Raw genomic sequence first — 22660 nt, forward strand, 5'->3', positions numbered from 1 at the left:
TCCTCTGTGTGCCCATGAGGGAGTCTCTCATTTCATATCAGCCATTGGTTGAGGTTCTGGGTTTGAGTCTGCCACTTTTGGACTCTCGCTTGCTGAGGTGTTCCAGCAAGTGTCTCTGTAGATCTTAGAAAACTATTTCTAGATTTAAGTCATTAACGTGCTGGCTGATACCCAAACAGGGATGAGCTGGAGATGTCTCTGCCTTGGTCCTTTCACTATTGGTTGCTACTTCCTAGCGGATGTCAGGTGGTGCAATACCGGCTAAGCAGTGTAATTTCTCCAGTGGTGTAGGGCGCAGACACCCTGTGATAATGCGGCATGTCTCATTAAGAGCCACATCCACTGTTTTAGTGTGGTGAGATGTGTTCCACACTGGGCATGCGTACTCAGCAGCAGAGTAGCACAGCGCAAGGGCAATCAGTTATCTAATTGAGACAACTCTTGCAGACACTGTGCAGCTAAAAATTATCCAGAAAAGCCCGATCATTCATATATTTTCCTTTGTGTTATCTGTAGACAGGGTGATACAACAAATTGATTATTATGGAAAATGAGACAATCTCAGACGCATCTTCCCTCCATAATTTTGGAGCCATTAAAAGACATGTGAGGGAGAAGAGGAACGGAGCCCCAAAAGTTACAAAGCTGAATACTTCTCTTGCATCAAAAATCAAAACAAAGACAATAAGTGAGTGTTTGACAGAATTACAGAAAATAATATCATGCAAATATACATACCCATGGACTTCATTTATAGAATTTTATATATTGTATACCCTAAAAGCACCAGATCTTGCTTGATCTTGGAAGCGAAATAGGGTCAGCCATGTTTAGTACTTTGATGGGAGATTGCCAATGAATACTAGGTGTTGTAAACTATATTGAAGTATATGTGTATGTGTGTGTGTATGTGTGTGTGTAGAGAGAGAGAGGTTTACTGTTGTAGTACAGCATGATAGTAACGTTACTACTACTGGTAGAAGGGAGAAGAGGGCTGCGCAGTGTCTCTAAGCCTTTTTTGTGTTTAATAAACCTTTGTTTGGACCTTTTATACTGTGTTTGGCATTCTTGAGGCTTCTGGGTCTTGACATTTAATGAGTAAGGACCTAGCTGACTTTCCTTTTTCTCCCAAGACAACAGTTCTACTTCAACGTGTAGACCAGGGGTCCTCAAACTAAGGCCCTGGAGCCGGATACGGCCCTCCAAGGTCATTTACCCGGCCCTCGCTCAGGGTCAACCTAAGTCTGAAACGACTTGAATGAACACAACAACAACAACAACAACAACGATCTTACCTCATCAGTCAAAAGCAGGCCTACACTTCCCACTGAAATACTAATAAGTTTATATTTGTTAAAATTGTATTGTCGAAGGCTTTCATGGCTGGAATCACTAGGTTCTTGTGGGTTTTTTTGGGCTGTAGGGCCATGTTCTAGAGGCATTTCTCAATGCCTCTAGAACATGGCCCTACAGAAATGCCTCTAGAACATGGCCCTACAGCCCGAAAAAACCCACAAGAACCTTTGTTAAAATTGTTCTTCATTTTAATTATTGAATTGTTTTAAAGTGTTTTTGCACTACGAATAAGATATGTTCAGTGTGCCTAGGAATCATTTCAAATTTTTTTTCAAATTATAATCTGGCCCTCTAACACAGGGGTCCCCAAACTACAGCCCGTGGGCCACTTCCGGCCCGCCAAGGGCACTTATCTGGCCCGCGGAGGAGGAGCGCCCCCCCCCCCCACACACAGTGCCCCTCCCTTGGCTGGCTCACACTATCCGTCAGGCTCGATGGGCAGCGTGAGCCAGCCAAGGGCAGCTGCTCCGCATGGCCTACTCACGAGGTGCTTTACGCGCGAATAGGCCGCGCGGGGCTGCTGCTCCCTTGGCAGGCTCACGCTGCCCATCGAGCCCGATGGGCAGCGTGAGCCAGCCAAGGGAGGCTGCCCCGCCGCTCCATGCAGTCATGCCAGCCACATGATCTTGCAGGTGTCTACGGACAACGCCAGCTCTTCGACTTAGAAATGCAGATGAGCACCACACTCCAGAGTCAGACACGACTGGAGTTCATGTCAGAGGAAAACCTTTAACTAGGAAAATTGTGGAAGATCCAGGGTGGGAGAAAGAACTCTTGTCTGTTGGAGGTAGGTATGAATGTTTCAATTGCCCACCTTAAATACCATTTCATAGCCTGACAGTTTTTAGGGAGAACCCTTTGTTGAGAGGTGATTAGCTGGCCCTGATTGTTTCTTGTCTGGAGTTCCCCTGTGTTTGAGTGTTGTTCTTTATTTACAGTTATAATTTTAGAGTTTTTTTTAATACTGGTAGCCAGATTTTGTTCAGACTAGAAATAGGAAGATTTCCCATTCTCTGCTCCCGGAATTACTGCCTAAAGAGGGCTAGAAAGAACCCCCTCTTAGGGCCCTTCCACACAGCAAAATAAGATATGTGCAATGTGCATAGGAATTTTTTAATTGGTTTAAAAAAAACCCAAAAAACTATATTCCGGCCCTCCAACAGTCTGAGGGACAGTGAACTGGCTGCCAGTTTAAAAAGTTTGAGGACCCCTGCTCTAACAGTTTGAGAGGCTGTGACCTGGCCTTCTGTTTAAAAAGTTTGAGGACCCCTGGTGTAGACGATTTGCTATAAACCTCCACCTCATATGAAGAATACCGAGGGGCTACTCAAAGGTTTTGCAGACCTTCGGTTTGCTATTCGGGGTTCCAGATCACCCAAGGACAGCGTTGCCTCACGGACAAGCAAAAACAGGCAGTATGCCAGATCACTACCCCTGCAGCTGGATCTACACTGCATTATATACCTGGGTCTGATCTCAGATTATCTGCTTATCCCAGATTATTAGGCAGTGTAAACTCAGGCCCCTTCCACACAGCTGAATAAAATCCCACATTATCTACTTTGAACTGGAATATATGGTAGTATGGACTCAGATTAACTCAGTTCAAAGCAGATATTGTGGGATTGATATTCTGGGCCTGAGAGTCCTTCCACACATGCCTATAAAATCCAGATTATCTGCTTTGAACTGGAGAATATGGCAGTGTAGACTCATACAATCAAATGTGGATTATCTGAATTGATAATCTGGATTATATGGCAATATAGAAGGGACCCAAGAGTTCCTGTTACTGTTTTCTTGAAATGTTAGCTTTGTTTTTGTTGTTTGTTGGTAACTACCGGGATGGCACCCAGCCACCCCCAAATCCCCCAAAACTACACTTAAAATTTTGAATAATTTACACCATTATGGTGGTCCTGGAGACCTCCTGGCACATACAAATTATGCACCAGGAGGACTCCAGGAGCACCACAATGGCAGCCTGGTAAGTTTTTCTAAATATTAAGGGTAGTTTTAAGGGGGAGGAAGTGGGCGCCACCTTGCTCCTCCATGCTTTTGGAAGCCCAAAGAAGTGAGATGGCTGTGGGGACTCAACCCCTGGTAGTCCCAGGACTAACCAGAGGTGAGTCCCCCACAAGCCCAATACCTCATTAGACCTGGTCCTTTCAGGAGGGCAAGGATTTCAGCAGGGTTTACTTGCTTTGTCCTGAATTAATTCCTTTTTACTGGGGGAATTGTTTGGATGCTTCTGGTAAAAGCAGGACAGGTCCCCCATTTCTGGGCCTATCTGGAAGGGCTGATAGATAATCTAGGATCAGATCCTGGGATATATGGCAGTGTAGATTCCAGCTTACTCTGGGTGCAATTTCCTGTTTCTTAGCAGCACTATGCAGTTAATTAAGACTTCTTTTGGAACTGTTTCAACCTTTGGGATAATATTCTGTTAAATATGCTAATAACTTGAGTATATTTGCATTTGTATTATGTTATCATAACACAAGAATTTCACATTTACTTATAGTTTTTGTTAGAAGACATAGATACATTTTTTTAAAAAAAATAAATTTTCATTTGATTTCTTTATTTTATGCAGACAACTCATCGTTTCTTAAGGTTTCGCTAAAACACAATAATAAGGCATTGGCTGTGGCCCTCAGTGCAGCGAAAGAAAATTCTCAGCAGCTCAGAAAAGAAAAGCTGCTATTACAGGGAGAAATAGATGAACTACGCTTGCAGAATGTCTCACTTCGCCAAAAGTTAAACTTTCTGGTAAACAATGTTGTAGTGTACACTCATATAATCCAATTCAATGCAGATAATTTGGGATCATATCCTGGGATATAGAGCAGTGTAAATCCAGCTGGAGTTGGAGCCATATCTAATGTATTGTCAAAGGCTTTCATGGCCGGAATCACTGGGTTGTTGTAGGTTTTCTCGGGCTATATGGCCATGGTCTAGAGGCATTCTCTCCTGACATTTCGCCTGCATCTATGGCAAGCATCCTCAGAGGTAGTGAGGTGAGGATGCTTGCCATAGATGCAGGCGAAACGTCAGGAGAGAATGCCTCTAGACCATGGCCATATAGCCCGAAAAAACCTACAACAACCCATTATATCTAATGTTGTGTTTGATGATGTATAACCGGTTGCTGAGTGTATGCCTCTTCAGCCTCTTCTGGTGTCTTCATTACGTAGCAAATATTGATGACAAAACGGTCTCAGATCAGCTGACTCTGGTGGAGTTTGCAAGGTTGATACTGATTCAATTCTCTTTGGGCCCTTCCAGACAGGCCCCAAAATACGGAGCCTGACAGTCTTTTACCTGAGGCATCTAAAGAACACCTCAGGGAGAAGCGAATTAATTCAGGATGAAGCAGGTAAATTCTGCTTTGTTCTGAATTAATTAAATATCCCATTAGACCCGGGCCTTCCTGAAAGGCCTGGGTCTAATGGGGCATTGGATCTGTGGGGACTGACTACCAGGTAGTCCTGGGACTACTTGGGGGTCAGACCCCATTGTCATCTTGAACCTTTTGGGCTCCTAGAGCCCAAAGGTGCAAGATGGCACCCACCCCCTCTCCTGAAGTCCCCCCCAAACCAGCCTTAAAAGTTTAAAAAACGTAGTAGGCCATCATTAACTTGCTGCGGCAGTCCATAAAAATGATGCTCTAGGAGGAGAGGTTAGGATCACAAATGTAACTTTTAAAGGTTGTTTTGGCAGGTTTGGAGGTGGCCCCATGCCATCCCAGTAGTTACTGGGATGCCCTGAGGACACCCCCTTGGGTTTTGGGTATGTGTTTGAGGGGACTTAAACGCATACCGAAGCAAGTTTTTTAAACCCGTTTCGGTGCACTTTTAAGTTATGTCTGAAAGTGCCCTTTTTAGAGCATTTTTGTGGATTTTTTTTCCTACCCTGCCCCCCTCTCGCCAACTACTAACTGAATACTCTACATCAGTGGTTCTCAACCTGGGGGTCGGGACCCCTGGAGGGGTCACGAGGTGTCAGAGGGGTTGCCAAAGACCACCAGAAAACACAGTATTTTATGTTGGTCATGGGGGTTTCGTGTGGAATGTTTGGGCTAATTCTATCGTTGGTGAGGTTCAGAATGCTCTTTGATTGTAGGTGAACTATAAATCCCAGAAGCTACAACTACCAAATGTCAAGGTCTATTTCCCTCAATCTCCACCAGTGTTCACATTTGGGCATATTGAGTATTCATGCAAAGTTTGGTCCAGATCCATCATTGTTTGAGTCCACAGTGCTCTCTGGATGTAGGTGAACTACAACTCCAAAACTCTTCCAGTATTTTCTGTTGGTCATGGGAGTTCTGTGTGCCACGTTGGGTCCAATTCCATCATTGGCAGAGTTCAGAATGCTCTTTGATTGTAGGTGAACCCTAATATATCCCAGCAACTACAACTCCCAAATGATAAAATCAATCTCCCTCAATCCCACCAGTATTCAGATTTGGGTGTATTGAGTATTTGTGCCAAATTTGGTCTAGTGAATGAAAATACGTCCTGCATATCAGATATTTACATTAGAATTCATAACAGCAGTAAAATTACAGTTACGAAGTAGCAACGAAAATAATGTTATGGTTGGGGGTCACCACAACATGAAGAACTGTATTAAGGGGTCGTGGCATTAGGAAGGTTGAGAAACACTGCTCTACATCTATATTACTGCAGTAGTATATCTCTTTTTCTTGCATGGATTAACACACCTGCTCTAGTGATGAAAATGTTTCTTTGTTAAAAAGAAAACAAAAATGTCTGGCAATATTAAGAGAAATAATTTACATGTAACTTTAAATATATATCTTTTATACACAGAATAAAACTCTCATTGAAATGGAAACATTCTTGAACAATAATCTTTTAACTGCAATTGAAATTAGCACTATTTCAGAGGTATGCTCATTGTTCTTACATAATAACCTGAGATAAAATGGTTAGTGTGTGTATTCTTTTTAAAAATGTTTTACTGTTAATATTTTACTGTTAATACAGTCATGTTCCAATTGTAAAAGTTATGTAGCTGCTTTAGAAGTTACCTCTGGAATTACTGAGAAATCCAAAGACGGGAGTCGTACTGGTGATTCAAAACAGTGAATGTCCCGTCCAGCATCGATATAGTTATACAGGACAGATTTTAAAGATATTATTGTACAAGATATATAATGCTTTTCTATAATTATAAAGTTATAGCAAATAATTGGTTAACTTGTTAGAAAGTCATTTTGCCATATTATTGTTGTTGATGCTGCTTAATAAATATTGCAAAATGTATCTATGTATTGGTGAAATAATACTTTGCGACTAACATTTTTGGTCTGTTTGTGTGAAAATTATGTACTTTATACATATATTTCCTAGTTGATATCAGCTAGGTTTTGCCCTTGTAAGATTTACTCATTACACGGGCCAATACACATTTTGGTACCCTAAAATGTTAGACCTGTTTCTGGGTATATTTGACCTGTTGATTCCAAAAATAGCATCAGTTTTTCCCCCATCAGCTCTAGTTTTTGAGTTACAGAAAATATGCCATATACCACGCTTCACCCTGCTTGCCCATAATATGTTTTAAGCATGAAAGAAATATATTAAAAATTAAATGAAAAATACTACACGAAAAGCTACTTATTTCATACCAAAACATATTTATAATACAAATGTTCCAGCCATCTGACAACCATATCTACAAAATAGAGCTGATGTGACCTATCTAATGCAATTTTCTGAATCAGCGCCCAAATAACCCCAGGAACAGGCCTAACAACCCAGACACCAAGGCCACTTCTATACAGCTGTATAAAATCCAGATTATCTTCTTTGAAATAGATTATATGGCAGTGTGGATTCAGATGATCCAGTGCAAAGCAGATAATGTGGATTATCTGCCTTTATATTCTGGATTATATGGCAGTGAAGGGCCCCAAGAATATTGTTTTGGTTGGGCTGTGTATTTTCCCACTGGGATTTGTTGTAATGGTCCAATGAATGAATATAATGTTTTGATCTTTTATTAGCACATTCCAAAAATGCTGGAATTAGGAAGAGATTTGTGCAATTCTTGTCAGCAGTCTGAAATTTCTAATCACCAAATCAGGTAAAATTTTAGTTTCACTAATTATAAATCAGAAAGCAAAATGTTCCTAAAAACACATGGATAGATTTTATAGATCAATGCTACAGTTCTGCGGCTGCGAAGAGCACTTTTAAAGCCTACAATGGAATTCATTTTACACTCACTTGGAAAAATCCAAATATTGATCTACTATATCCTTCATATGTAGTAGGGTTTGACTGCAATACTGAAAACAGTCAAATGGCTTAAACACTGTTTGTCTAAGTAGAATTTAAGTAGTTTGTAATCAAGATTGTAGGCTTTGCTGCCTATATGCCTGAAAGCAAGAATTTGAACAATCGTATGTTGTATATTTTGCCTGCAAAACTACCATTTACTGTATAGTTCACTGTTTCTATGCATTCTATAATGGAAATATGTTTCACAGTTACAGAATCTATATAAATCTATATAAATAAAAATGTAAAAGCCTTCGACAATACATTTAAAATGTAATGTTTGTTTGTGGGATTAACAGAACTCAAAAACCACTGGACGAATTGGCACCAAATTTGGACACAAGACACCTAACAACCCAATGTATGTCCTTCACTCAAAAAATTGATTTTGGGATTTGTAGTTGCTGGGATTTACAGTACACCTACAACCAAAGAGCATTCTGAACCCCACCAACGATGGAATTGAACCAAACTTGGCACACAGTTCTCCCATGACCAACAGAAAATACTGGAAGGGTTTGATGGGCAGTGTCCTTTTGTTTTGGAGTTGTAGTTCACCTACATCCAGAAATCACTGTGGACTCAGACAATGATGGATCTGGACCAAACTCTACATGAAAACTCAATATGCCCAAATGTAAACACTGGTGGAGTTTGGGGAAAATAGAATCTGGGAGTTGTACTTGCTGGGATTTATACTTCACCTACAATCACAGAGCATTCTGAATCCCACCAACGATAGAATTGGGCCAAACCTCCCTCAGAGAACACCCATGTGGGCCACAGAAATGCGTGGCAGGGGACGGCTAGTACAACATATTGAAGCGTTCCTATGAGTTTATAATACAAGAATCAGTAGATTAGTTGCCTCATATCTTGATAAAGAAAAACAGATTAATTGAAGACATGCTTTGCCACTATCCTGTTAATAAAATATATTCAGGCCTTAAACACTTTCCAGTCTTACAATCATATCTCATTTCTACTTATCTTTAAAATTAAATAATATTCACCAATATTTTGCATCTTAAGGACCACCAACTGGATTAGGTACAGGAAGTGTGTTCTGCTTCTGCTCAGGGTGCAAGAAGGAGAACGGTTCCATTATCCTCCCACCAGCGAGTGAAGCTGTAACAACAGGCTTGCAACAGGTCTCCTGTTTCTGATTGTTGTAGCTTCACTTGCTAACAGGACTGGGGTGGAAACACCATCCTCATTGTGTCCCCTTTGGAAGCTGAAAATATCTAATTTACCTTATCCAGTTGCTAGCTCTTAAAGTGGATAAGGTTGTCATTCACATACAAAGCAGTTTGGATCTGTGACTCTAGTTTGCAAATCTGTAACTAATACTTAATGTTAACCCTTATTTATCCTTGATAATGCTTTTCCTTTCATAATATTTTTTCAGATCTATTAGAGGGAATATAAGTGCAACGTATACTTCAGAAAATGATGGAGAAAAGCAAGGTTGCTTATGTGTAACTGAAGTAGCAGACCTCACCAAAGAGATGCCTGAACTATCAAAGGAATCTGCAACAAATCAAGTCAGGTCTCTATTACATTTTCCAGAGAAAATGCTAAAACCAAATGAAACGAATAAAATGAAAAATGTGCTGTTTGCAAAAGCATTTTTAAAAGGTATACTTTATTTATTTTGTTGCACTCACTGCAATATTTTGGGGTAGATTGTTTCACCAAATCTTGCAAAACTAGAAGTCTCTGTAGAATAAAAAAGGAAAATCAAACAAATTTTAAGACATTCTATTGTGTTATATCAGAGGTCCTCAAACTTTTTAAACAGAGGGCCAAGTCACAGTACCTCAAAGTGTTGGAGGGCCGGATTATAATTAATTTTTTTTAAAAAAAAACCATGAATGAATTCCTATGCACACTGCACATATCTTATTTGCAGTGCAAAAACACTTTAAAACAATACAATAATTAAAATAAAGAACCATTTTAATAAATATAAATTTATTATTATTTCAAAGGTTGTGTGGGCTTGCTTTTGGCTGATAAGATTGTTGTTGTTGTTGTTGTTGTTGTTGTTGTTGTTGTTGTTCTGTGCTTTCAAGTCATTTCAGACTTAGGTTGACCCTGAGCAAGGGCCGGGTAAATGACCTCGGAGGGCCATATCCGGCCCTTGGGTCTTAGTTTGAGGACCTCTGTGTTACATAATAAGTGATTGTCTTTTTTTCCAGATATACTGTATGTCATCATATAATAGTCACCATGGCACTAGAGTCACCCTTTTTGGAGTCCTAGTTTTGGTATTTAAGAAATATTGTCCCGGCCTCAGTAAATATATGACAATATTTAAATTCCAAATATAATAAAGCAAAGGAATGTAGCTCTGATTACCCGACAGAACAAGATCAAAAGATTAACACAAAAAATCCATATAACAATAATGAAAATATTTATTTATTTATTTGGAGTGCTTCTACCCCGCCCTTCTCAACCCCCTGGGGGGACTAAGGGCGGCTTACAAAAGGCACAATTCGATGCCCAACAATTCACAAAATACAGTATACAAATTACAATATAGCGACAACAGTTATAACTAATTAAAACAATCAAATCAATACAATAGCAGCAATAAAATCATCTTGTGGTCAGTGTTCGTCAATTCATAAATCCATATTCCATCCAGCATTGTCATTCTCCTTTCCTACTCTGGTCCTCATTGTCTTTTATCCATCTGCCAGCTTACCCGAAGGCCTGGTCCCACATCCAGGTTTTAAACTTCCTTCTGAAAGAGAGGAGGGATGTTGATGACCTAATTTCCCCGGGGAGTGCATTCCACAGGTGAGGGGCCACCACCGAGAAGGCCCTGTCCCTCGTCCCCACCAATCTCACTTGTGACAAAGGTGGGGCCGAGAGCAGGGCCTCCCCAGAAGGTGGGACGTAGAAGGAGATACGTTCGGACAGGTACACTGGGCCGGAGCCGTAAAGGGTTTTGTAAGGGTTACTTCAAATACTGTAAGGAAATACTTCAAATTGCTGTATAACAAGAGAAAGACCTACTCATGGTTTAGGTTTCCCAAAAGATAAAATTAATGAAAAACTTTCACAAAGAGATAAAAGGAATTTTTTTGCAAAAGCTAGCCGGAAGACTTATATTATATACCCAAACAGTCATAACCAGCAAAAAATATCTGTGAAACAAAAATTACAAAAAGAAACAATTCACTGTTACTACACCATTGCAACGAGAATGACTGCTCTCGCAAAACCCTCTTATAGTGCCGAGGCAACGGGGATATCGGAAGGGAAGAGGCTGACTATTCACGAAAGGCACAACAACAAGCCTCCTGACTGCTTCTTCTCATCCTCCTCCCTCACCCTGAGTGTAGCCATTCCATATGGCACCTGGAAGCGGGAGTGCCTTGGTGTCTTCGTTTTTAGGCCTGTTCCTGGGGTTATTTGGGGTGCTAATTCAGAAAATTGCATTGGATAGACCACATCAGCTCTAGATTATTAAATATGGTTTTCTGTGGGTGAGCAGATGGTGACTACTGGATAGCATATATTCTGTATCAGAAACCGTTGACCAAAAACTGATTTGTAACCCTTTTGGAGAGTGGACCCTGGTCAAGTGATCCCTGGTCAAAAAAAGGTTGGGAACCACTGATCTAAAGTAATATGTCTTTTCACTAATTCATCAGCTACTATCACAGCAATGTTGAAACAATATGAATGATTGCATATTGTAGTCTTCTTGATTTTGCTTTATTTGTAGAAAACCAGCCAAGCATGCAACAAGTCTCTAGCAGTGCCTCAGTGATGGAGCTAAATGATTCAACTTCTGCAGGAGAATCAAAAGCAAATAATAGTCCATTTCCTATCAATGGATATGTGACGGAAAGGAAGAAACAAAATTCCGACACAAAAACAAAGCAGGAAAGAACATTACGTTGTTTCACTGATAGAGTCAGAGATACCAATTCGATAAGTAATGAGATAGACCCAAATGGCATTTCACATGGTGAATCATTTCCCGAAAGTGGTAATGCGCCTGCTTGCGGAGATCAAGTATGTTCTATAAATGAACAAAAGTCAGAAGAAACTGTATATGATGCTGACATGGAAATGACTGCTAGTGAACTAGGTGAAATAGTAATAATTAAATCAAAAGCCAAAGAAAAAAATGCTCAAAGAGTTAATGCGGGGAAAAATCCTGCAAATTTGAGAAAAGTGAGTTATTCTAATACAGAAAAGCATATTAGAGATAAATATAACATAAAACCTAAAAAAATTAACCAAGATACTCAAAATAATGGAAAAATTAAAAGCATTCAAAGCATTCAATCTAAAAAATGTGTATCACCAAAAGGACAATGGTTCCAAAGGAAAATATCACAAGACAAAATGTTAAACAACAGTGACTATGATGTTGGAGCAAGTAGTAAGAATAACAAGTCCACACTTCTATTAAATCCAAAGAGTCAACACCAAACTACAAGTATTTTAGAAACAGAAAAGGTGGAAGATGTAATTTCTGAAGCAGTAGGAAGTACGTACAATCAGGCTCCAGAACAAGTCTCTATTGTCTCTAGTAGTGAAGTGCTGTCACAAAAATGTACTGAAAGCAACATATCTAATGAAATGGCTGGAAAAGGGCCGTTAGATGTAAAGGTGGAGATAAGTTCTATCACTTCCAAAATCAATCAATCAAAATACTCTGAAATGGAAAATGGACAATATTTAAATTCTGAATATAATAAAGCAAAGGAATGTAGCTCTGATTGCCTGACAGAACAAGATCAAAAGACTAACACAAAAAGTCCATCTAACAATAATGAAAATACTTCCAATTGCTGTATAACAAGAGAAAGATCTACTCATGGTTTAAGTTTCCCAAAAGATAAAATTAATGAAAAACTTTCAGAAAGAGATAAAAGGAAAATTTTTGCAAAAGCTAGCCGGAAGACTTATATAATATACCCAAACTCTCATAACCAGCAAAAAATATCTGTGAAACAAAAAATACAAAATGAAACAATTCTATCAAGTAATGACCATATGACAGATGAAGACAAACAAGTGTATTTTAATATTCAGAATGTTACAAGTTCATCCTTACTAAAGAAAGATGAAAAGTGTGCTGGAACATTCCAAAAACAAATTAATCATTCATCAAAGCCAAACAGAAAAACCTATGTTGTGTATCCAAATGATGAAGATAAAAATTGTGAGAAAGTTACTTCTGATCTTATTGGATACACAGTTGGGTTGTTGAAACTTCCAGAAAGTCTTCCAGTTCTAAAGAACCCTGAAAGAAAACAAAGAAATTACCAAGAAAAAAATAACTGTGCTTCTACACAGAAAGAAGATATGATTTGTGAAGTTCCTTTCAACAAAAAAGCAGTCTCAGATTCTGGTATGTATACCTCTAACTTTGATAAAGCTAGAAAAAAATTCTTAACATTATCTCTAAGTTAATGTATTGCCATCAAATGTAAAAAAGAAAGAAAGAAAGATTTTGACATTTTGGGTATCACTCTGACCTTTTCATGCTTATTTTAGTGTATGAGGCACCCACAAATGAGTTAGGCTACCAACACCACTCAGAGAAGACAAAAAATGAACATGGCGTGCCTCACTTCTAGATTTTGGAGTGGGGTATCCCTTCCCTATGCTCAGATGGCAAGCCCCACTACATGCACCCAGAAAGCATAGGTTGTCCTATAGTTCTCTCCTATCAGAGGAGGTGCCATCCAGGAATGGGACAGGTTAGCCTCTTCTACTTCCAATGCAAAGTACATTGAGTGACGGAATGATTGCTACTGAGATCACAGGCCCGTAGCTACAGGGGCTTCAGCCCCCCCCCCCCCCCCCGAAATTCTCAATGTGGTCCGCGAGAAGGCCTTACTGGTGCATTATTTAAACTGTTATGTTTATTCATATCACCATGCTCAATATATCCCAAATGCATGGGGGTATTGGGACAATGATCTAGGGTAGATCCTGTCCCCCCCCCCCCCCCCCGAATCAAAGTCCTGGCTACGGGCCTCCTTCTATGAAACAGGACTCCTTCCTGCAGTATGCAAAAACCCAGACCAAATAAGACACTTACAAGATGAAGGCAAAAACAAAACAAAGCAGGTGTTTCTTCACCTTGGCCAAAGTGGATGTGAGGGTTTGTGTTCTAAAGACTGTCATAACTCAATTCAAACATACAGAAACATTTTCTAGGGCTTTGACAACAGTTTGAAACAAAAGATTCTTGCTGCACTGAGTGTTTGGTCCAGATTGTGGCCAGTTATGATGTGCAGGCTGGTTGGATGGGAGGCACTCTCTGCCATTGTTGCTGTTTCGTCTCTGGATTTGGAGGGAATTTTAATAAATTGTCATTCCTCAGTTTGATGTTTTGTGATAGTTGATTGTTCCACCTCTCAGCAATAGTCCATGCTGATGAAACATTGGGTAACAATGGGTATTAGCCAGCCTGAGTGGGTTCCAAGGAGAAGGGCAAAAGAGGGCATTGAGCAACTTTTGTGGCTGTTGGTTTGGCTCCATTGTAAGGTATGTGGAGGCATTGTTAGGGAATTTTGCCTACTGTCTGAAGGAGTGGTGGTTTTTTTTATGTTCCCCCTAGTGAGTGTTGTGAAACTTGTATGCCCAGCCTAAAGATCATCTGTGGAGATTAGCTCAAATTAAGTTTCTGGGTGAAAAATTGCCTTGGACTTGGCTATCAAGACCTTTCCAAGACCTTGCGTTTTGGGGTCCTTCTTGTTGTTCATTCGTTCAGTCGTCTCCGACTCTTTGTGACCTCATGGACCAGCCCACGCCAGAGCTCCCTGTCTGCTGTCACCACCCCCAGCTCCTTCAAGGTCAGAAGATCATCTGTGGAGATTAGCTGAAATTAAGTTTCTGGGTGAAACATTTCCTTGGACTTGGCTATCAAAACCTTTCCAAGACGTTGCGTTTTGGGGTCCTTCTTAGGGTTTTGGAATTTGAAGTTGTGGAGATGGTGGACATGTGTACCTGTGTTGTGAGAGGTAGACTCGAGTACACTTCAGCTTTGGTTAGTGATGGTTAGAGCCCCTGGACATAGATGTGAGACAAGATTTGGGCCTAAATCATATTGGTAGTGTCCGGTAGATTAAATCTCGTATATCAATGGAAATTTGATAAGATAATACTTGTGTAAGTACCACTGATTCAGTAAGGCTCCTACAGTTTTCTCTAGCAATTAGACCATTGCATTCATTTTCATTTCAACTATTTTAAGTCCTCAAATTAGCATCTACACAGGTCAGTTAAAAATGGTAGCAATATATTTATTAATTGTGATACAATTTAATATCGTTGTTTTCAAAATTGTAAGCTATCCAGTGTTAGTGGGTGGACTGATATTGTTAGAATTACACATCTATGCATGTTCCTAAGATTCCAGTGCTTTTTATAGGCATAATTAATTGCATTTTCATCTAACTTCCCATGTTTTCCTCACAAGATGCCTGTGAGATAATTGAAACATACAGATGCTGATAAAAATGCCAAACTGAGTTTCCACATTTTAAGTCTGATATTAACTAGGACAAAATGTTAATTAATAAAATGCCTTGGAGGTTGTTTGCACTTGGTAATTTCAATGTATTTCTATCCACAGAGATTAAACCTCTCCAAGAATTGACAAATATGAGAGTGAAATCACTTCCAAAACCCAAGAAAGCTTTAGAAGAAAATTTGACGCCACCTATTAGACGCAGAAGAGCCACAGTCAGCTACAAAGAACCCAGTATAAAAAGGTTAGTGTTCAATAAATATAGTGAAATATATTTTTCTTATAATTTTGTTTTACTGACTTGGCACAACCATCCTAGCTTACCTTTTACCCACATGTGTGAGCCAAAGAGATCAGGAAGGCTAATCTGTAGTTGAGTGGTCATCTATTGTTTGTTTATTTATATCCCACTTTTTCTTTTCATACAGAGACTCAAAGCAGCTAAATACACTGAAATACAACTTAAAATATGCAAGTATTAAAACAGTATAAAACATCATTAAAAGCATAAAAAAACACAGCAACCCCTGACACAATCTTAAAAACTTTCTTTTTTAAAGCCTGCCTGAATAAAAAGGTTTTAATCTTCTGCAGGAGGGGAAGGGACATTCTGGCTTCGCTGGGCAGGAAGTTCCAGACTTGAGGGGCAGCCACCAAGAAGGCCCTCTCTCTCATTCCCACCAAATGGAGGTGGGATATGAACTCACACAACCCATAGTCTTCCCCTCTTTAATGTCTGCCAGTTTCAGTTTATGACAGATCACAGGTGAAGTAACTTGGGGTACGGAAGCATGGGCATGAAAGAAGAGGCTGCCATCAAACACTATTCAGAAGTACAGTAATCCAGATATAGTTCTGGCTGCCATTCATTTTCCAGACCCAATTCAAGGTGCAGGTTCTTACCTACAAAGCTCTGAACGGTTTGGGACCTGCCTACTGCGTGACCGCATTTCTGTATATGAACCCACACCATCTCTGCGATCATCTGGAGAGGCTCTACTACATCGCAAGCGCATTTCATGGGGATGAGAGAGAGGGCCTTCTCGGTGGTGGCCCCTCAACTCTGGAACTCACTCCCTAAGGACATCAGGCATGCCCCATCTCTGGCAGTCTTCAGGAGTAGCTTGAAAACGTGATTGTTCCAATGTGGCTTCCCAGAATAATGAACCCTTAGCATTATGTCCTCCAAAAGCACTTTATATCGATTTAGGTCTGCTTGTATGTCTCCATCAACGCCCCACCTCCTTTATCTTGTTCATTCCTAGCATTATGTTTTAAACTTCAATTACATTTGGCCAAGCCATAGATTTTAAATGTGCACTGTACCTGTTCAATGTTTATGCTATTTGTGTATGAGATTTATTTTAATTGCTTTGTATTGTATTTATTACTGCTTGTATTGCTTGTATTGTTGTATTGTGGGCTCGGCGTCATGTAAGCCGCACCGAGTCCCTTGGGGAGATGGTAGCGGGGTATAAATGAAGTATTATTATTATTATTATTATTATGCATTGCCATAAGACCTGAACAAAGGAATACATAGATAACTACTAGGGCTGGGCGGTTTCGTTCGTTAATTTCGTAATTCGTTATTAATTCGTTATTTTTTTGATAACGAAGCGATATTGAACCATTCAGGAGCAACTAAAAATCGAAACGAATTTTTCAATTCGTTTCGTAATTGTTTCGTAATTGTTTCGAAATCGTTTCGAAATAGTTTTGTTATTATTTCTGCATGTCTGGTGCAAGTTTTATAGTTGTTGTTTGTTTTATCAGTGAAAAAAAAAAATATAATATCACACCAACAGTCAACAACAGAGGGAGAGGGAAGCTTCAGAAGTTTCCCCTGTCCCATTTGGAGGTTTTTTTTAGCCTATTGCGCGGTCGCGTCCGCCATTAACGAATCGACTCGTAATTGTTTCGTAATTTCCGAAATTTCGAAAATTTCGAACTTTTTTAAAGAAAAATTTCGGAATTCTTTTAAAAATTGAAACGCAAAACCCCCCTAAAAACGAATCGAGTTTAGAAACAAATTTTTCCGTGGTTGCCCAGCCCTAATAACTACGTAAACACAATTACACAACCACATTTATAGGTAAACCACCTGTCCATTATTAAGTCTATCAATACAATTTACATTGTACATATACTGATTCATTCCAACATAAATGCTAGTTATTACATTTTTTTTCTGTTTTACAGCAAATTGAGAAGAGAAGATGAGTACACAGCGAAAGGGTTTCTGGATTTTCCAGTCAACAAAGTAAAAAATAAGCCAAGTTTTAAAAGCAAATTGAGACTGAGCTGAAATATATATGTCTCTTTGTGTGTATATATTTATATGTACCAGTATATGTATGTGTGTGTAATTCAGTAATTAAATGACATGTGTGGGTAGTCTGTTCTTAAAACAAGTTTGATAATTCCTTATTTGCTGACTTCATTTTCCTTTAAGCTAGGTTTTTATCTTAGCATTAAAAAAAAAAAGGTAAATAAGACCATGAAAGTGAACACAGATAAAATGACTTCACTGCATTCCTATCAATATAGCTAAAGCTTTAAAGTTTAGGTTTTAAAGATTACAATTTTCAGTGACTGCACAGCTTTTTCTAGAACAGTGAATATAAATTTATAAGTTGCAACTAAGGCAAAAATTCATCTTTTGTAAGTGTATTATTTATTTATTTATTATTTAAGATACTACTGCATAGAGGCGTTTTGTGTTTTCAGTTGTTTTAACACCCCAAATCAATTTGCAGCAGTTGTGGATCAAATAAAGTCTTACATAACAACAAAACCACTGTTCTGCCCCGTAAACTGTTTGAAAGGAGGTGTCAGATGGATATTTATTTCTAACATTTTTTGTAGAGTTTCTTGAATTTTCTTCCAGTATGATTTTGCTTTTTCACACGTCCACCACATGTGAAAGTATGTACCTTCCTTCTTTCTGCGTTTCCAACATTGTGTATTGGCATTTTATAGCATTTTCCTAATTTATAGGGGGTCATACTTTGTGATGGAAGAAAATATTGGAAGAATGATAAAAAAAAGGAAGAATGGGAAGAAATTTGGACTAGGAAATTAAAATATTCATATGCTTTGGTTAGACCTGCTTTGGTTAGACCACACCTGGAATATTGTGTCCAGTTCTGGGCACCACAATTCAAGAGAGATATTGACAAGCTGGAATGTGTCCAGAGGAGAGCGACTAAAATGATAAAAGGTCTGGAGAACAAGCCCTATGAGGAGCGGCTAAAGGAGCTGGGCATGTTTAGTGTGAAGAAGAGAAGGCTGAGAGGGGATATGATAGCCATGTATAAATATATGAGAGGAAGCCACAGGGAGGAGGGAGCAAGCTTGTTTTCTGCTTCCTTGGAGACTAGGACGCGGAACAATGGCTTCAAACTACAAGAGAGGGGATTCTATCTGAACATGAGGAAGAACTTCCTGACTGTGAGAGCCGTTCAGCAGTAGAACTCTCTGCCCCGGAGTGTGGTGGAGGCTCCTTCCTTGGAAGCTTTTAAGCAGAGGCTGGATGGGCATCTGTCAGGGGTGATTTGAATGCAATATTCCTGCTTCTTGGCAGGGGGTTGGCCCATGAGGTCTCTTCCAACTCTTTGATTCTATGATTCTATGATATGCATCAGAGTTGAAAAAATTTCATGGATGCTTTCAATGACTAAGTCCCATGTGTCCTGATTTACTGCCATATGTCCTGATTTGCAGAGGCCTTTGTTTGCAGAAGGTGCTGGCGGTTTGGGAAAACGTTGTAGCAGAGAGGAAATTACTTTTCAACAATAAAAGTACATCAGGTCACCACTAGTTTGCTTGTACTCCCCTAATTTCCCAGCCACCTAAAGTATCAACCTATAGATACTTCCCAATTGCATGTTCCTGGCCAAAGAACAATAGACTATAGTTGTGCCATTGTTAAGATTCTGCGTGTGCCTTTATGCCTGTCAACGTCATAGAGAGCCAGCACAGACCAATGAGATAATTGATTGCTGTAAACCAATGACAATGTGTCTTTAATTCACTGTCAAAGTGATAAAAGGCTTTGCAGCCCCACTTGAGGGTGTGACAGACCTTTTAATGCTCCGTGCATTCTGTCCTTATTGCTTTTGCCTGTAATAAACAGCTTCTATATTTGGGATTCAACTTGTAGTGTGTCCTCCATTACCAGTGAGCCATTGTCCCGTACACTGCCATATAATCCAGTTCAGAGCAAATAATCTGGATTTCATATGGCAGTGTAGAAGGAGCCTGAAAATAGTTTGCCTAAGAAAACTCTAGGAAATGTGTGGGGTTTCCCCTCAACAGAAGTCATCAAGTGACTTGAAGGCACACATGTATACTCCCAGGGCCAAGAATCAAGATGCGTTTCCCTCCTCTTCCTCCTCCCTTACCTCTCCCTTACTCAGCAGCAATGCACAATTTCCCTTCAAAAAAAATTCAAGTACGAATAATATTAGTCTATGTCACAACTAGGAAGAACAATTGCACACTTGTGGGTGACTGAAAATCGTTGTTTTTCCAGTTCTACAAGCAATGCAACCTATGTGACAATGCAAACCTATTCAAGCATATCTTCTATCTTTAAAGTATATACATCTTGAGTATCTCCCATCCAGAATTCTAGAATACTCCAAAATCATCTACTTGGGTAGCTGAGATAGTGATACCTTTGCTTTGTGATGGTTTGTTTCATGCACAAAATTATTTGCTTTCCAGTGGTTTGTTTCATGCACAAAATTATTTTAAAATGTGTTTAGCATTACCCTAGGCTATGTGTTTAATAAGATGCATTACAAAACAACAATGGATATGCAAATGTAAGTATTCCAAAACCAGGGAGGGGAAATCAGCAACATTTCTGATCCCAAGCATTTTGCATATGAGCTACTCTACCTATATGGGACATCCGTAGGGAGACCAGGGTGCTTGTTTATAAGGCTATTGTCCTCCCAACCCTGCTATACGCCTGCGAAACATGGACTGTCTACAGGCGTCACATGGAGCCCCCGGTGGCGCAGTGGGTTAAACCCCTGTGCCGGCAGGACTGAAGACCGACAGGTCACAGGTTCGAATCTGGGGAGAGGCGGATGAGCTCCCTCTATCAGCTCCAGCTCCTCATGCGGGAACATGAGAGAAGCCTCCCATAAGGATGATAAAAACATCAAATCATCCAGGCATCCCCTGGGCAACGTCCTTGCAGACGGCCAATTCTCTCACACCAGGAGTCACTCCTGACATGACAAAAAAACCCCAAACATGCAACTCCTGGGACGATTCCATCAGTGCTGCCTCCGGAAAATCCTGCAAATCTCTTAGGAAGACAGGTGGACAGACGTCAGCGTGCTGGAAGAAGCAAAGAACACCAGCATTGAAGCGATGGTCCTCCACCATCAACTCCGCTGGACCGGCCACGTTGTCCGGATGCCTGACCACCGTCTCCCAAAGCAGTTGCTCTCCTCCGAACTCAAGAATGGAAAACGGAATGTTGGAGAACAGGAAAAGAGATTGAACGACGGGATCAAAGCCAACCTTAAAAACTCTGGCATAGACACTGAGAACTGGGAAGCCCTGGCCCTTGAGCACTCCAGCTGGAGGTCAGCTGTGACCAGCAGTGCTGCAGAATTTGAAGAGGCACGAATGGAGGGTGAAAGAGAAACGTGCCAAGAAGTAGGCATGCCAAGCTCACCCCAACTGAGACCGCCTTCCACCTGGAAGCCAATGCCCTCACTGCAGAAGACAGACAAAACAAACAGACAGACAAAACACAGATTTTGCAAGCTTGGTAGTTGCTTAAATGTCCTTGACCAGTATCTGGCCACTTGGAGTGCCTCTGGTGTTTCCGCAAAGAGGTCCTCCATGGTGCATGCGGCAGGGCTCAGGTTGCATTGCAGCAGGTGGTCAGTGGTTTGCTCTTCTTCGCACTCGCATGTCGAGGATTCCACTTTGTAGCCCCATTTCTTAAGGTTGGCTCTGCATCTCGTGGTGCCAGAGCGCAGTCTGTTCAGCGCCTTCCAAGTCGCCCAGTCTTCTGTGTGCCCGGGGGGAGTCTCTCATTTGGTATCAGCCATTGATTGAGGTGCTGGGTTTGAGCCTGCCACTTTTGGACTCTCGCTTGCTGGGGTGTTCCAGCGAGTGTCTCTGTAGATCTTAGAAAACTATTTCTTGATTTAAGTCATTGACATGCTGGCTGATATCCAAACAAGGGATGAGCTGGAGATGTCACTCCCTTGGTCCTTTCACTATTGACTGCTACTTCCCGGCGGATGTCAGGTGGTGCAATACTGTCTAAACAATATAATTTCTCCAGTGGTGTAGGGTGCAGGCACACCGTGATAATGCAGCATGTCTCATTAAGAGCCACATCCACTGTTTTAGTGTGGTGAGATGTGTTCCACACTAGGCATGCATTCTCAGCAGCAGAGTAGCATAGCACAATTTATTTATTTATTATTTATTTACTTTGCTTATATACCGCTGTTCTCAGCCCGGGGACGACTCACAGTGGTGTACAACATAGAAAGAACAAGGTTCAAAATTCAAGACACAATCTAAAATGATCCACAATCCAGCATTAACAAAAACATCATCATCAAAAAACATCCTCATTACTACAAAAGCCATTCCGCGTCGTCTCATTGTCCAAACCGCAATCTAGTATCATATTCCGTTGTTCCATTCCTATAGTCATTACCAATCATTGCACTTCTTGTTCGAACGCCTTCTTGAACAACCAAGTTTTTAATTTCCTGCGGAATAGCATCAGGGAAGGAGCCAGTCTGATGTCCACGGGAAGGGTGTTCCACAGCCGAGGAGCCACCACCGAGAAGGCCCTATCTCTCGTCCCCGCCAGTCGCGCCTGTGATGTCTTCACTGTGTCTGATTGTGATCCTCAGGTTGTGCCAGGCAGCTTTCGTATGATATTGTTTCTAGCACCCACTTTTTGCAGTGCTTCTTGTAGGTCAGAGCACGGTCCAGAGTGACTCCCAGGTATTTGGGTGCGCTGCAATGCTCCAGTGGGATTCCTTCCCAGGTAATCCTCAGAGCTCGGGATGCTTGTCTGTTCTTGAGCTGAAAGGCACATGTCTGTGTTTTAGATGGATTAGGGATCAGCTGGTTTTCCCTGTAATAGGCAATTAGAGCACCTAGAGCTTCGGAGAACTTCTGTTCAACCATCTCAAAGCTCCCTGCTTGAGCGGTGATGGCACGATCATCAGCATAGATGAAGCTCTCCGTCCCTTCTGGCAGTGGCTGGTCATTTGTGTGTCATCAGCCACGTTAAAGTAGGGTCTTGGGAGTCATGAGCTCACTGGAGGAAAGGCTAGCTGGCCTAAGGTAGCCTTTCTCCAGCTAGCCTCTGTGCAAAGCCCCTCCCCTCTGGCACAAAAGCGGTGCATGAAATGGAGTGGCTCTTTAAAGCCTCCAGCCCCGCTTCTCTTCTTCTCTTTAAAGTGCCAGCCCCACT

The 22660-nt window shown here is 40.7% G+C and overlaps 1 protein-coding gene across 1 annotated transcript; it reads left to right on the forward strand.

Moving 5' to 3' along the window:
- Positions 1 to 531: 531 nt before the first annotated feature.
- Positions 532 to 17824, forward strand: SGO2 (shugoshin 2; the record flags this gene model as incomplete). Its single annotated transcript, XM_067463214.1, has 8 exons — positions 532 to 688; positions 3953 to 4128; positions 6195 to 6272; positions 7394 to 7473; positions 9079 to 9308; positions 11413 to 13053; positions 15289 to 15427; positions 17386 to 17824. Coding segments are annotated over 8 exons (2607 nt in total), but the record flags the coding sequence as incomplete, so codon positions are not given.
- Between the last annotated feature and the right edge of the window lie 4836 nt (positions 17825 to 22660).

Source organism: Anolis sagrei, chromosome 1 (genome assembly GCF_037176765.1).
Source record: "Anolis sagrei isolate rAnoSag1 chromosome 1, rAnoSag1.mat, whole genome shotgun sequence".
In the NCBI taxonomy this organism is placed as follows: Eukaryota; Metazoa; Chordata; class Lepidosauria; order Squamata; family Dactyloidae; genus Anolis; species Anolis sagrei.